General features: G+C 53.1%; 1 protein-coding gene across 4 annotated transcripts in view; it reads left to right on the top strand.

The window, feature by feature from the left end:
- Positions 1–14,265, top strand: part of LOC136104343 (coiled-coil domain-containing protein 134-like) — a 46,695-nt gene extending 32,430 nt beyond the window's left edge. The window contains exons 26-35 of one of the 4 annotated variants that reach the window (XM_065843241.2): positions 394–599; positions 1,322–1,403; positions 3,444–3,550; positions 4,397–4,528; positions 11,216–11,333; positions 12,105–12,226; positions 12,457–12,541; positions 12,787–12,968; positions 13,237–13,308; positions 13,690–14,265. In XM_065843241.2, the coding sequence (XP_065699313.2) occupies positions 394–599; positions 1,322–1,403; positions 3,444–3,550; positions 4,397–4,528; positions 11,216–11,333; positions 12,105–12,226; positions 12,457–12,541; positions 12,787–12,968; positions 13,237–13,308; positions 13,690–13,815 (1,232 nt within the window). In that variant the 3' untranslated portion in view covers positions 13,816–14,265. Of the gene's footprint in view, positions 1–393; positions 600–1,321; positions 1,404–3,443; positions 3,551–4,396; positions 4,529–4,883; positions 4,994–6,296; positions 6,480–7,009; positions 7,103–11,215; positions 11,334–12,104; positions 12,227–12,456; positions 12,542–12,786; positions 12,969–13,236; positions 13,309–13,689 lie in introns of those variants that run through there. The other 3 variants (XM_071801424.1, XM_065843251.2, XM_071801412.1) reach the window with 3 other exon arrangements.
- The last annotated feature ends 938 nt before the right edge of the window (positions 14,266–15,203 follow it).

Below are 15,203 nucleotides of genomic sequence, written 5' to 3'. Positions count from 1 at the left end.
GACTATGGGATGGAATCATGGATGGGAGGTGCTGGTGGGAATCTGAAAGCTTTGGTCCATTTGGCTTTGGGAGTATGTTCCTGCTGATGAGAAAAAGGGTTGGAGAGAATGGTCCAGAGTTCTGCTGTGTTTGGACAAATCTTCCTTGGAGGTTTGTAGTGACATCTGGCACTGAGCATGAACTGGGATAGTGTCTCATGGAGAGGAGATGAACAAAGGAATTCTTATTGCCATTCCTGCTTGCAGCTCTTGGCAGCTGCTGGACAACTCTGGTGGGCCCTCAAGCCCAAATTTTCTCTCCTCACCCTTTCTCGTGCAATTTCACGGGCACCAACAGACAGGGCAGGGAAGAAGAAAATACTGACACGCACTAATAAGTGGCTCCCTGTCTAGTGAGCATCATGCAGTTCCTGAGAGCTGCCCTGCGACAGAACTTCTCCTCCTCTCTGCTGGTGATCATTGGAAAAAATGCAGCCCAGGATGCTACACAACCACAGCCACCATCGCTGCAGGATGCTGCCTTGCACCCCCTTGCCATGTGGCAGGTCTTCTCACTTGTTGTCAGCCTGCAGAACCTTTTGGTGCATGTCCAGTTGCAGGTATATAAAATACAACTTTTGGAACAATATTAGTATTGTTTGGCTTCAGGCAGGTACACTAACCTGAGGAGAAATCACCCTGTTGCAGAATCTAAGAGGCTGCCTTTTTTTTTGTTCTTCTGCCTGCGTTTTCCTCCCCTTACAGACATGTTATGAGGAGGAGGGAAAATGCTCTTGCTGCAGCATGGCGCAGTGAGAAAGAAGGTAAATCAAGCTATGCAGTACTCCCTGCTGCTGAGCTGGATAGCTGAAATTCTGTGTACGCATGATGTTCTCTGTTTTCCCATCTCCTACTCTGCAGGGACGCCACACCCACAGTGACAGAGGTGGGAAAAGTGTAACAGATCCCAGTCCCTTCCCCACACCCCTGGCTTTGGGGGTAGTATATCAGTGTATATTTAGCTTGCTCAAGTGATGTTTGGCTCCAGGGGATAGTACATCAGTTTACATTTAACTCTCTTGAGTGATGTTGGGCTCTCACCTTCATTTTTTGGAGGTTATTACTTAATTTATTTTTTTCTTCTTGGAATAAGTAGTTGTGCCTTTGTCTGGCTCCTTGATGTGACACATAATTTGCAGCACCTTGCATCCTGTGAAGGAGATGAAGGGTGTTATTTTCCTGTGCTTCATGCTTTTCAGATCCTGCCACTTTATGAATTTTCCTCTTGCAATAGCTGTTGACTGTTTTTTTTTCTTCTTTTTCCCCTCTCTTGGTATTTCAGAAAGACTTGCTGCTTTCTCAAGCTGTGGTTGCCTGCCTGGAAACCTTAGTGGAATACCTGTATGTGAAGAACCAGGATGTTGGTAAAGACTTCCTGCTCCTTTCTTCACCTGGGTGTCCCTCCTGCAGTGATTTTAAGCTTTTTGATCTCCATCCAGTAGCGCCCTGGAGCAGATGCTTAATGAGTTTATGCTCAATAAGAAAAAATTATTTGTATGCCTAAAGTTAATCATGTGCTTTGTGGGATGAAATCACAGTGCCTGGCTCCCCTGCAGGCATGAGTCCTCAGTTGGCTCTGGACACCAAGATGCTTTCCAGAAGGAAAAAACTAATTCCCTGCCTCTCCGTATGGTAAGAGTGAAAGGTTTAGGAATGGAGGGAGTATAGGAATAGCCTTTCACTTCCAGGCCAACTGTAGTAAACCTTTAGACCACAAATACAGGGGAGGGAGGATCTCAATATGACGGGTCTTCCACACAGACAGTGTTGGTCACAGTTTGGCCCTGAGGGAGGGGAAGGGGGAACAAGGCATTGGGCAGCCTTGGGGATTGGAAATTGGAAATTCTAGATTTCCAGGGGTGAATGAAGACCTTGGTTTTCAGAATCCATGTCAGACCTAATGTGTACCGTGTTAGCAATAAAACATGACGGCATTGTACAGTCAAGGGGAAAAGTAGACCCTTCTGCTTATTGTCAGCCTCCTGCCACAAAGCCCAGATGCTGGCTCTGATCTTAAAACAGAGAGCAAGTGCTCTGTACCCCGAGCTGTTCAGTTCAGTCACTGAAACAATGGGAGGGAAGGGGGATGGACTGAATGAGCACCATACAAAAGGGACATAGGTGGGAGAGAGGAAGTGGTTGATTTAAAATGTGATACTGCAGAGGAATGACAGCCAGTAGCTGAAGGGAGGCTATTAAAAGGCTGGGTTTGAAAAAAAAAAAAAAAGTGCCATGTTATGGGAAGGTTCCACTGATTTGGGATTAAGCTACTGAAACGCTGCTTCAGCAGCCACTGCAGCTGCCACTTTGGCTGCCTAAATTCTTGCAGTGGTGCAGAAGTTCACGACAGCGATAGCAGGAGTCTCCTTATTCCAAGCAGAATAGGGGTCATAACTACGTTTAACTAAAAGATGTGAGAACACTGAAAAGAGTGTGGCCTGGACTCTACCTCTAGGAGTTGCCTCATTTAAGGCTTTCTAAAACACTCTCTTGGTCTGGAGATTTTTCTAGATGAGCATAGCAGGCTCAGTGCATGGTGCTGATACTGTCTTATTTCCACCAGCTAAAAGATTGCCCCCAAACATTTTACATGATTTTTTAGTGTGGTTTTCCCATAGAAAAGATTCTTATAGTGGCAATAAGGAGGTTACTTGACTGCCAGTGGAAAAGGGACCTTTCTGAAACTCTGGTGAGTTGCCATGGTGTAACAAGCTATATCAGTTGACCTGTTGTAATTGTCCATCCTATGCAATAAATACATCCTAACCTGCAATAAATACAAGATAATAACACAGAACTTTAGCATTCAGTGAGAGAACAGATGGTGACCTTGAGCCTTATGTCTGTTTATCATATATGCTTCTTATTAAGAACTTATTTTCTCAGCTGATGGTTTGGCTTGCTACCATCACCGTGGCTGGTCCCTGTACTATGATCTCTGATGCAGATTCAGGCTCGGTTTGTGCAGCTTACGTTATAGGTCTTCCTTCACTCCCCGAAGAGTATTCTGCAGCTAAATAAAACCCGTGGTCAGGAAAGTTGTCCTCATATTGAAACCAGAGGGTATTATTTTTAAAACACTGGACTAAAGATATCCCCTTACTATTTTATGGCATGTACCCCAGGAGAAGGTTTTTCTTCCTGTACCAGCACAAAGATGGACAAAATGTATTTTCTGCTTTAAAAAGCTATGAAGCTTTTGTCCCTATGACTGAACCGTTGCCCAAAGAGTGACAGATTAAAAAGCAAGTAAGAACAGAGCAAAATATCCCCTTAGTGTTCCACAGCATGGGGTCTAGAAGAGAAAACTTGGGGTCAGTATTGAAAACTGTCCTTATCTGGGTCCAGCCTGTCACTTGGCTGATTCTAAAGCTGGCTTTGACTGGCCTCTCCTTCTCTTCCAGCTCTACATGTTGCTTCCCAACCCTGGCACCGATTCCTGCTCTTCACACTACTCAATGGGGGCCAGAAGTCCTTTCTGCAGCCAGAAGTTCTCAGGCTGATGACTTTGGTGAGCAGGGGAAGGGCAGGTGTTCTCCACTTTTTCCCAGTATGTTGGTACAGTGCGTGTGGGTTGGTTATTGGAACTTAGCCCCTCTGCACACACTATCTCAAATACTGCTGTGGCTTTGTCTGTCACTATATTAGTGCCCTGTAATAGTGATACTTTCATGTGAACTTCCCTTCCGCACCCTGCAGAAACTGACTGCTGTTGGTGAGCACGTTCTGTTCTTCTGGTGTTTGTAGCATGTATTTTTATCATCTCAGACCCCTGGGGAGTAGAGGGGAAGCCTACAGAGAACATGCAACTGCTGTTGCCAGTCATGGAGCAAGCTGCAGCTCTCTGGAGAGCAGAGCTCTGCTCGGCCTCACAGCTCATCTACCCATCTTTGACCTTACAGACCTGACTTTTCAGGGCAGGGAGTTACCACAATCTAAGCCCTGCTGAAGCTGGGGCCTGTGAGCAAGAGAGGGAATGTGGTCCTACCCAGCAGAAATACTGAAGATAAAGCCCTCATGGCAGTGGATGAGAGGAAGGGGTTATTGTTGTGAACCTTCGCCCTTCAAATACATGATGGGTCTGTGAATCTCTGTTATTCTTATTTCACTTTTTAAAGGTTATCTGGTTCATTTCAGTTTCTTCCTGACCTAAACCAAAATAAGTCTGGTTATAAATCAGGGCACTGTCAACATGGATATTTGTACTGGTTCTATTAGAAGTGATATAAAAATCAGGCCTGCGGTTAAGGTGCTGCAGCATGTTATTACATAGAAGAGGTCTTTCCAGGAGATGAGTCACTGTTGGAGTCTGTGGGCCTTTCACTATTTAATGCCTCTATTTTTCCCTTTGTTCAAGTTTCTGAGATATCAGAGCAGCAATATTATTTCTCAAAAAGAAATTAGTCAGATTCTCCGGGAAGCAGCAGAAGCAAACTTAGCAGAGCTGCCTGAGGCCACCTCTCATGCTCTTCACCTCTTCCTTTGTCAGGTAAAAGAGCGGTGACTGCCTAGGAAAATGAGAAGGGAATCCCTGGGGGATTGCTTTCGCCTTTGATGAGGAGCCATAAACTTCCTTTGAGGAGGTTATAGTAAGATGGAGAGGAATCCCGCAGCTGCTAGCTTAGCTGGCTGCCTTGAGGGATGTGCGGTGAAAAGGGAAAGTCAGCAACACCAGTAGCTGCCTAAGCTGTGTTGTCATGGGTGGCCCCTTGATTTCCCCCCCAGATCGAAGTTTGAAGGTCTCACTGCTCTGTATGCAGGTGAGGGAGGGATGGGAGGGACAAAGGAACAAGCCCAACAGTTTCCTGTTGGTCTGGAAATGATTATTTCTTCTGACTGCTCAGATTCAGAGCAGTCATTGCCAGCTGGAGCCGGCACAGTCAGAGACCGTTCAGACCTTGCTGGAGAGCCTTCCGGGGCAGAGGACCACATCTGTAAAACATCAGGACATCGTGTATCCTTTTGCCTCTCAGAGGTGATGCGAGGGTGGAAGGAAGGAATACTTACTGTGCTGCTCCTCCCCTTCTTCCAGCTAAAAGCAACCAAAGTGGGAAAATGGAGTCGTTGCTGCTGTTACCTGACTTTGGGATGAAAGACTTCATCATCCCCAAATTTGAGAAGACATTCGGGAAAGGAGGAGTCATTTAGGATGAAAGATGTGTCTGTGCCGGGATTGCATTCACCTATGCAGCAGAGATGGTCTGGTGAAAGGGGAACAGGCTGGGGAGCCTGTGACTTCAAAGCATTAATGATCCCTGTATTGATTTCCCTGGAGGATGCACAATCACTTAATCTCTGTCTTTGTGCTAACTAGCACCTCTATGCCCATGAAGCTGTGAAAACCCAAAGATGACTTGAGCACTTTCAAAGTACAGCCAGCATTCAGAAACTGCTGTGTGGATTTACCAAATTTTGTTCCGCTTGGCCTTAGAGTTCCCTTCTGAGACCTGAATCCTCCTCTTCTCCATGGACAGCAGGCAAGAGCTGCTTCCAAATTACTTGTGGAGAAAGAGGGAGCCTGATGCAGGATTTTTTCTCAAACTATCTGCTTTTGCCTTCCTGTTTTCATCATGCCGCATTGCCTCAGACGGGTAGCAGTGATGAAGTGGCCGCAGCAGTGATTTCCAGTTGGGGTGGGGACTTCCTCCACTGTGGGACACTGTCATCAGCCAAGTGCAGGACATGTGATGGGTGAGGTGTTTGTTATCTGTGAGGAGTAGCTTGTCTTCATGTTTATCCCCATTGTGATACTGCTGTTCTGTGGTGGGATGCCCAGAGCACAAGCTGTCCAGGTGGAGACTGTCCAGCCCCATGAAGTTCCTCTCCACTGCCTTTGCTTGTCAGTACAGGAAGGAGGGAACTCGAACAGGAGGCCCTGTTACATTGCTGAAGTTGCTTCTCCTTTCTGGCTTTTCCGCATATGAAGAAGCTTTTTAATCTTGGTTATTAGGAAGGGGTTTGTATATGGCCAAAGAGCAGCAGTAGTGACTACCTGGCTAGGATAGTGATGAACATGGAAGACAAAACCCCCTGGTCAGAAACAAGCTTTGACATCAGTTTTGTCAAGAGTGGGCTTTCTTCAGGTTTGCCCACACTGGTGTTTCTTACATTTTGGTGGGGTTTCCATGGCTTGGGAGAGGGTTGGTTTAATAATGCAAACCTCCTGTCAGCAACGTGTCAACTGCGGGAATTCCTGTAGCATGCTGGAGTTTCAGCCGTGCCTTCCTTTTGTTTTCCGCTCATGCTGTCAATGACAGATGTCTGGGAAGTGTGGCAGTGTCCCTGTCACACATTGGAGACTGAATGAGAACATGCGGCCCATGCAGCTGAAGAACAAGGCAAGAATGGAACGGGACACCCCATCCTCCTATTTATTCCAGTGAGCAGCAGAGAGAAGATGGACAGAGGAAGTAACTCGTTGCTCATTTTCAGAAAAAAAGGTTTGTTGAAAATCACCTGTAAAGCCTGGTTACCGAAATGGCTGCTTGTTTCTTTTTCTGTGTGGGATAAGGTTTGGTTGATGCTCTTCAGTCATCAAAACACAGAACTGCCTGGAGAAGATGGTGTCATACGTGGGTGGAAAGTGCTATGGAAGGGGCGCTCTGCCTGGTACTGCGGGATGGCCCCTTTCCTCTGGGCTGGCAGGGGTGTTGGGGGACTCAGCCCGGACCCCTGGGGAAGCAGAGGTGCTACTTGTCCCACTGGGAAGAGCAGACTTCTTCCAGTTGATGGGTGATCCCCATGGCTACAGTTCTAGCCCCCCTGTTGCCTCCAAGCCCTACAGGCGCCCCTTTCTCGTTGAGCTTTTAATTAACAAGGTTCCCTCCCTTGCAAAGCCAGGGGGACCCTTCCAGCATCGGGGACGTGGGGTGCGGGCAGGTCGCAGTTCCCCGACCCCGCACCGCCCGCGGGAGCCTCAGCGGGGCCGGTGGCGATACCGGGGCGGGGCGGGAGCTCAGGAAGTGACACGGCGGAGCGGGGCGGGGCGGGGAAGCAGCGGCGGCAGCGGCATGGTAGCGCGGCGGGCGTGAGCCCCGAGCCTGCTACCGGCACCGGCCCGCAGGTGAGGGGTCCCGGCCGCGCCGCCCGGCGGGGCAGCCTGCGGGACAGGGTCGGGGCAGCCGGGCACCCTGCTCTCCCCGCGGGCTTTGAGCGGGGCCGGTGCGGGCTGCCCGGCCGTGGTGGGGAAGGAGGGGAGGTCAGAGGTGGGAGCAGCGCGGGAGCCGCTCCGGAGGCGCGGGCGGAGTGGGCGCTGCGGCGCTGACCCCTCTGCCGGAGCGGGAACCGTGAGGGAGGGAAGCCGGTGCAGCGCGGGTGGCGGATGAGCGGGGCGGGCAGTGCGGCCCCAGGGCTGTCCCGCCAGACCTTTGCTTAAATGGCTTTGCCCTCGCCCGAAGGGCTCTGCCCGCACCGTCGGCTCTCCCCGCTGTTCTCCCCGACTCCTGCCGGAGCCCCGTGTCGGAGTGGGGGTGGGGAGCCGGCGGTACCGGGGAGGCAGCAGTCCCGTCCCGTTCCTTCCTGCGGGTTTGTGTCCCTTCGTGTGCTGCCTGCTGCGTCCACTTGACACGGCTCCGAGTGGGTTTCCCACAGCGCGGCCGAGGTATTCTCGGCTAATCCGGTTTCCACGCCTCTGTCCCCGTGCGATCGCCACTAGTTTCAGCGGTACTTGAAAGAGAATCCCTATCTCCCTGTGCCTGCAGCCACCTGAGCCTCCTGGGATGCTGCTGACCCCCTCCAGCCGGGCAGGAGGCACGGAGGTGGGCTGCATGGATCGGTCCCTGGTGGAAATCACAGCAGCTCGCTGGCTTTGGTTGGGGCTGCCTAACCCCAGCTGGCAGCCATCCCTACGATAGGCAAGATCTGGTTTTGGTGGTTAAGGGACTTTAGAGGTAAGGAGGTGTAAATGGCCATTGTCATTTCACTGAAGCACCTGATCCTGTAAGCTCTGTATAGAAATACCCTAGAAGAACAAGTCCGAGCAGCCTGTGTTTCACTTCTGAAGCTTTTGGTTCAGCTGTGACAAAAGATTAATCCTGATCTGGTTGAAGGAGGTGCGTCTCGGGAATGGATACTTGGGATGGGGAGTTTTCATTCCTTGTTTTGCCATGGTGTGCTCCTGGCTGATGATGCTTCTCCCCCTGCATTTCAGTGCCCTGCAGAGGGAAAGGGTAGTCCTGTGAAAGTCCCTTCTGGGAACTGAAGCGTGGCAGCGTGGCTCTGCCTTCCGAGTTTATTAAGCGAATAAATCCTGGGGATGCTCTGTTCAGATGGGTCTCCTGCAGGAGAATTTATAAAGTCGTTAAAGACATTTTAATGGAAAGTACTAACCATCTATAACACAGCATCTGTTGTCGTGTCTTTGGAAAAACACATCTAAATTAAGAGGATGGGAGACAGTGAGACAGACTGGTGGGCTTTCTGCTGAAGCAACCAGCTGGCCAGGGCTGTGAGGGAATATTGGTGGAAACTCCTTCCCATCTGTAGCATCAGGCCAGGCCCTGGCTCCCTGGACTGCTCTGAGAGCGTCAGGCAGGGCCGGCTTTGGCAGGGATCAGTTCAGGGAGGAGAGGAGCAGCACTGCGGTGTTTCCGTCCCATCCCGTCCCTCAGCGAGTGTGAAGACACACGGGAGGGCTCGAGGGGAAAGTGTGGAGGAACATCTGCAAGAAGCTTTGGCATCTCTGCGTTTACACAGTCTAGCCTGGAGAGGAGGGAATGTCCTCTGCTAGTAAAACCGGGTGAAATGGGCAGGGCACTGAAGGGAAATAAGCTCAAGCATGACCCACATGGCACCAGCAGCCTTGCTTTCCCTACAGGTGAAGGCAAAAACTGACTTCTGCATCATTTCCACTGAGGCATTTCAGCCCTGATGGATGATGGTGGTCAGTAGCTTTGATATGAGAATGAGTGTCACCAGGGGAGGGGTCAGGTGAAAAGGTGATGGGCTTCTGGTATGGTGTGGTTCTCCAGTCCTCTTCTTCTGAACTTGTCGCACAGCACAATCTGTAGGGCTGCTGCAGGAGGATTTGTAGAGTCATTAAAAACATTTTCATGGAAAACACTAACCATCTATACCACAGCATCTGCTGTTGTGTCTCTGGAAAAGCCCGTCTCCATTCCAAGACTTGGGGGCAGCCAGGCAGGCTGGTGGGATTTCTGCTGCAACGACCAGCTGGCCGGCAGCTGCTTCAGCGGAGAGCGATGGCCGGCTCTGCTCTGCCCGAGCGGGTATTTGTGCAGCTCCATGTCTTCCTCCTTGGGGCGTCCGTAAGGCATCCTCTGGCTACCCGGCTCCCATGTGGGAAGCTGGGGATGCAGGAGCCCCTGCCCAGGTGTGCTGGGACTGCTGTGGGCAGCGTTTCTGCTGTTTGCCTTTCAGCCTGGCCTGGAGGCCACTGGCTGCCTCCAAGGTTTCTCTGATTCTCCACAAGCACAGCAAATAGCCAGCATGGTCCTTATGGCTGCATGTCTGATCTGAGGGGCAAACAAGACCCTGGGAGGGAGTGAGCAGCTGTCGGGTGCTCTGCAGAGGGGGGACCCACACCCCCTCACTGAGCCGGACCTTGGACCCTTAAGTTGCAGTTTTTAGCAGGGTGAAGCAGTCTCTTGGAAGCCAACCAGACTGTTGGGTCCAGCAAAACATCTGCTTGCCCAGACTGGAGAATTTCCTGTTACAGCTTCAGCTTGTTGGTGTGCTTTGAGACCTTCAGGATGGCTGGAATATGCCTTAAGCCTCACGCTCCAGCAGCAGAGGGAGCAGACCCCAGGCCTGGTGTGGGAGGCTTGTGCTGCTGTCCTGGCTCTGCATCACATCTGAAACACAGGTCCTGATGCTAAGCCCATGTCAGGGACAGCCGTGTCTTCTTCTGTAATGCTGGTTGTAGTTACTCTGATCCGTTCCCTTCCAGGGGTGCTGCCTTTTGCAAAGCACAACAGCAAAATGATGCAGAGGGTTTCCCATGTCTGATGCCCTTTCCTTGCCTGAGCTGGGGGTGCAAGGGCAACTTGGCTCAGCCTTGGCAGGAGCAGGAGATGCTGCTGCTTGTGGGCCTGGGAGAGCTGCAGGTGCTGCCTGCTTTGCCTCACTCATGGGCCTGTGGTTGAAAAATTGTATTTGTTTAAGAAAGAAAAACAGCAAGAAAAAAAAAAAGAGGTTTGGTGTGAAGAAGGGACTTGTTGTTTCTGTTTCAGTGTTAGGGCATCACAGCAAGAGGCTTGGCTGGGCAGGTGAGCTTGGGAGAGCAGTGGGGCAGCAGGGTAAGGGCAGCTCTGGTGCCCTGACACATCAACCTTTCCCTTGGGAGCAGGAAGCAGCTTGGGAGATGTCTCTGAAGGAGCTGCTGCTGCTTCTTCTGTAATTGCTGGTGGCCACTGCTTGGCTCTGCGGAAACCTCATCCCTGCGGACAGCCCACCTTGAGACCTGCTGCCTGGAGGTCAATGCACTGCTCTCCTTTTCAAGGTCCAAGCTGTTCCAGGGACCAGGGTCCTCGTTCTCAAGGACCTTCACCTGTAGCCTCTCTTCTGCACCTTGGCTCTGCCAGAGGGACCCTCCTGGCCAGGAGCAGCTCTGCCTGACCACATCCCTGCAGAGCCTCGGGACACGCTTAGGGTCAAGGGGGAAGTTACAGCCAGATCATCCAACTGCTGCTTTTCAGTGTGGGGGTACACAGCTGGCACCCGGCTTGTAGTGAAGGGAAGGGTCCTGGTACCAGCACCCTAAGGGGAGACGTGAGATGGCTGAGCTGGTCGAGCCTGGTGCTTGAAGGAGAGGTGGACTTTGACCCTGCTGCTTCAGTTGCTGGGCTGCTCTAACTCACAAACCCAGCAAAAATCTAGCTGTGATTTTTGAGAGAAGGAGTAGGACTTAATATTTCTGCTAGGTTGGTTCTCAGTCAGATCCCTGGGAGCCCAGCCAGTGCCCATCCAGCAGTGGAGGCAGGTAGACAGGAGGGGGAGACCAGGGCTTCCCCGCAGGGAAGAGCAGCCAGGCTGCAGCATTGCCCTGTGGCCCTGCTCTGGGCACCATATCCCTCAAGCTCCTCGCAGGGACAAGGGAGTGATGGGCAAGGACCCTGGTGGTGAGGATGATGTGCCATCCACCCTGAGAGGCTTGTGTCACTTCTCCCTTTGGAAAGTTGCCTTGATGGCCATTTTTTGTTGGTCCCTTGTGTTCCAGGTTGCAGTGGCCGACATGGATTTTCTCTTCATCTGCCCCTTTCTACTGGCACTGCTGCTGCCCCGGTGCAGCTTTGCAGACCTGGAAAAACAGAGGGTGGACTCTGGCCTGGAAATCTGTATCCTTCTCTGCAGCCTGCACCTCATGTCCCACGTGCGTGCTCATGCCTGCTGAGGGTGGAGAGAGCTCCTGCGCAGGGAGAGGATCAGAGACAACAGAGAGGGGTGCAGGGAGGAAGAAGAGAGGATCCTGAATTGCTGGGCAGTTGCCTCTTCACTCTTCTGTAGAAGGGGTTTAGCTGAGCTCCTGGGTTTGCTAACCAAGTGCCTAGCTCAGTGCAGGAGCAGAGACAGGCTTTTCGGTGGTGCCTGTGTCCTCCCGAGTGCTTTTCCTTTCTGCTGCAGCATGCTGGGCACGGGGCATGTTTCTCAGTCAGCTCTTGGAGTGGCGTACAGGTCTCAGTGCTTTGGGATCGCCAGCCGGCCTGATGGAAGAGCATCACGAGCATGAGGAGGTGGGCTAATGCAAGCCCTTCTTAGCACACAGCAGCATCACCTGGTGAACAGGCAGAGTATGGAAAGATATTAAATGTGTGTGCTGGTGGAGACACATGTGGGGAAGGTGGGATCATGTTCCTCCTCCAGCCCATCAGTCTGAGTAGGGGCTGGCAAGTGGAGGCTCCCCACAAGTGTCCAGTGTTGTTAAGCAGCCTGCTCGTGTGTCTGGGCAAGGGGGCTTATGAAAATCCCATGTTTTTTCCTGGCTCTGTTGCTGCCCCCCGGCCCTCAGGCACCCCACGGAGAACTGGGGTGGCTGGGATGGTGCTGGGTGCCTGGGAGGATGGGAACGTGATGGGACTGTGCTGGCAGCACCCTTGACAGTGATGCAGATAAGAAGCTGTTTGAGGTGAAGCGCAAGGACCAGATGAATGCACTCAAGAACCTGATCGAGCTCAATGACATCAACCAGCAGTACAAAATCATCGACATCATGCTCAAGGGACTCTTCAAAGTGAGCCACAGCGCGGGCTGCTCTCTGAGCTCAGCGTGCCATGGGGCTGGGGGTGTGGGCAGGAGGAGTGGGGAGGGCCAGGAGGTCTCTGTGGGGTCAAAGAGAAGAGCTGGTGGGCAGGTGGACTTTCGGACCTGTGGTGAGGACACTGTGGGGCTTCAAAGTGGAGTGGCTGTGGCAGCAGCCCCAAAGGGCCAGCAGGATGGGGCAGTAATCAAGGGCTGTGGCAGGTGCTGGAGGACTCGCGGGCTGTGCTCATTGCTGCTGACGTGCCTCCCGATGGGCCTTTCCCTCAGGATGAGAAGATAAAGGACGGTAGGTCCCCTCTGGCCCTAACCCCCCTCCCTTTTCCGGTGAATTGCCAACATTCCTCCTGGGGTAGGTACAAAACCGCTGTGTACCCTGACCAGACCTGGTCCCTATCTGTTGGGGACCCTGTTGCTGCCTCTCTGACCAGTTTTTACTGGAGATCCTACCAGTTTGCCCTCAGCCTCCCCACCTCCTGCTGGGACGGGGCACACGTACCGCTGTGCCGATGGGGTGGGTGGCTGTCTCCGTAGCGTACTCCCACGTGGTGGAGAACACCGCCTTCTTCGGCGACGTCGTCCTGCGCTTCCCCAAGATCGTGCACCACTACTTCGACCGCAACTCCAACTGGAACAGCCTCATCCGCTGGGGCATCAGCTTCTGCAACCTGACAGGCGTGTTCGAGCAGGGACCCCACTCCCAGGTCCTGGGACTGGTACGGCTCCTGATCCCCTCCACATCGTGTCCCCTCTCCACTGCTGGGGTGGGGGGTGAGGTTTTTGGGGTAAAAGGAGGGTGGGCAGAGGGCAGTGGGAGTGTACCCCACATCTGAGGGATGTCCATGGGCCGAGGGATGGGAGAAGAGCAGAGGGGGCCAAGGGATGGGAGAAGAGCACAGAGGGGACCGATGGGGAAGAAGGGACCCTGGTCACAGGGGTTGCAATGTAGGAGGCACCACTCCCCGACATGGTCTCTGCTTGCAGATGGCTCAGGAGCTGGGCATCAGTGAGAAATCACCCGATTACCGCAATCCCTTTAAAACGGACCATTCCGAGGTAAGATGGCAACACTGCTGGCTCGTCCTATGGACTTCCACATCCCCTCTGTGGCTCCAGGGAGCCGGCTGGGGAAGGAAATGGATGGCTTGGTGGGGAACAGCCAAAAACCCCCAGCATGGAGGAAGCTTGGCCAAAACATGTACATCAAATTCCCCAGCTGGGCTGCAGTTGGTTTTGGGTGCCCTGTGCCATCTTCCCTCTCCTGTGGCCACCTGTCCCATGGGAGCATTGAGTCCCTGTTTGCCTGGTGCTGCATCCAGCCTCAAGTCTCCTGGAACTGCAGGGCTGGCATGGTGGCCTCAGTGGCTTTGGGGGCGTTGTTGCCTCTCAGAGACCGCAGGGAGCTCCCTATGCTGACCCCCCACTATCACTTTGCAGTTTTTCCCCAGTGCTGACACTTTCCAGAAGGCGCTGCGGGAGGAGGAGAAGCGGAGGAAGAAGGAGGAGAAGCGGAAGGAGATCCGCAAGGGCCCGCGCATCTCCCGCTCGCAGTCGGAGCTGTAGCGCAGGGGCTCGTGCCTCATGGCGGAGGCGACGCTGCTGGGACGCGGAGCAGCTCGCTCCCTCTCGGTGGCCTCGGGCCGGTGCCTGGCAGTCCCCTTTCTGTTTGTGCCGTGGGTTTTGTTTTGTTACCTTTTTTGTTTGGCGGGGACCGGTGGTGGTGCCGGTGAGTTGCCCCAATGGGGCTGGGTGGAGCCGAAGTGGGGTACCCCGTCCCCGGAGCCAAAGCACAGACGGGAAGGCAGCCAGGCCATCCCCTGGGCCGGTCGGGTGCTGCCAGCTGTGGTGGCGTAGGGAGAGTGGGCCACGGTGCAGCAGACCCCCATGAGGAGCCCAGAGTGTGTCCCTCCTCTGCCGCTCGTGGTGCCCTGTGCTGAATGTGCCTCCTCCGTTTTGGGTGGGCTGGGGAGCTCATCATGCCAAACAGCCTCATGAGCAATGCTGCTTCTCTCAGTTTTGTTTCTGTGTTTTCTTTTTTGTTTCAATTTTTTCTTTTTTTTTTCTTTTTTTTTTTTTTTAAGCTGGTGATGTCATTGACACCGCCCCCCCGCCCGGTTATACCTGGTCTCTGCCCAGCTGCTACCTCTGCTGGATCAGCTCTCCCCTCTTCCTGAAGGCTGTTTTACCAAGCAACGTGTTCCATCAGTCAGACATAGTTGAAAAGGCCAACGGTGCCGGTTCCCAGCCCGACAGCATCCTGCTGTCCCGGGCAGCTGCTGCAGGGCATCCCTTGCAGGGAGGCAAACATGCAGTCAGTTTTTGAGAATAAGCGATTTTGGGCGTTGCCACTCTGCAGCTGATGTGTGCCTGTCCTGCCAGTGCTGCTGGTGCTGGGGAACCAGTCTTAAGCCCCTGTGAGCCTGTCCTGCACCCCACGCTGTCCCTCTGGTGTAGGGTTGATCCTCTCTAATTTAGTCCCCCAGACCCATTTTTCAGGGGGACAGCCAGCCCAGGCACAGGGGGACAGCAGGGCTGAGGGAGGGAGCCAGCTGAGGGGCTGCGACCATCCACGGGGTGTCTGGGCTGCTGTGGGGGCAGAGGCGAGGAGCTGGCCCTGGATCAGGCACTATAACCCTGTGTGTGCTCATGGTCGCTGATGACCTCACACCAGAGGAGGCTCTTGCAGAGGGACTGTCCCTGGGAAGTGGGTGCTCTGTGCCGGGCTGAGGGCACCACAGCCTTTGGGAAAGGGGAAGTGTCCTCAATTTTTAACTGTGGAGCCAGGTCTGCCGGTGGGGGTGGCGGTACTGAGTGTTTCGTTTTTCTTGAATAAAATTGACTTTATTTTTTTTTGAAGTAAAAAAAGCTTGGCTGTTGCTCCAGTTCCTATTGGGAGCGGGTGTCGGGTCTTGCCCCTCAGGAGGTGACGGTCCGTGGGGAAGTGCTGGCGA

The sequence above is a fragment of the Patagioenas fasciata genome, chromosome 1 (genome assembly GCF_037038585.1).
Source record: "Patagioenas fasciata isolate bPatFas1 chromosome 1, bPatFas1.hap1, whole genome shotgun sequence".
Lineage (NCBI taxonomy): Eukaryota > Metazoa > Chordata > Aves > Columbiformes > Columbidae > Patagioenas > Patagioenas fasciata.
Note: the sequence above shows the minus strand (reverse complement) of the source record. Positions and strands in the feature narration are given on the sequence as shown.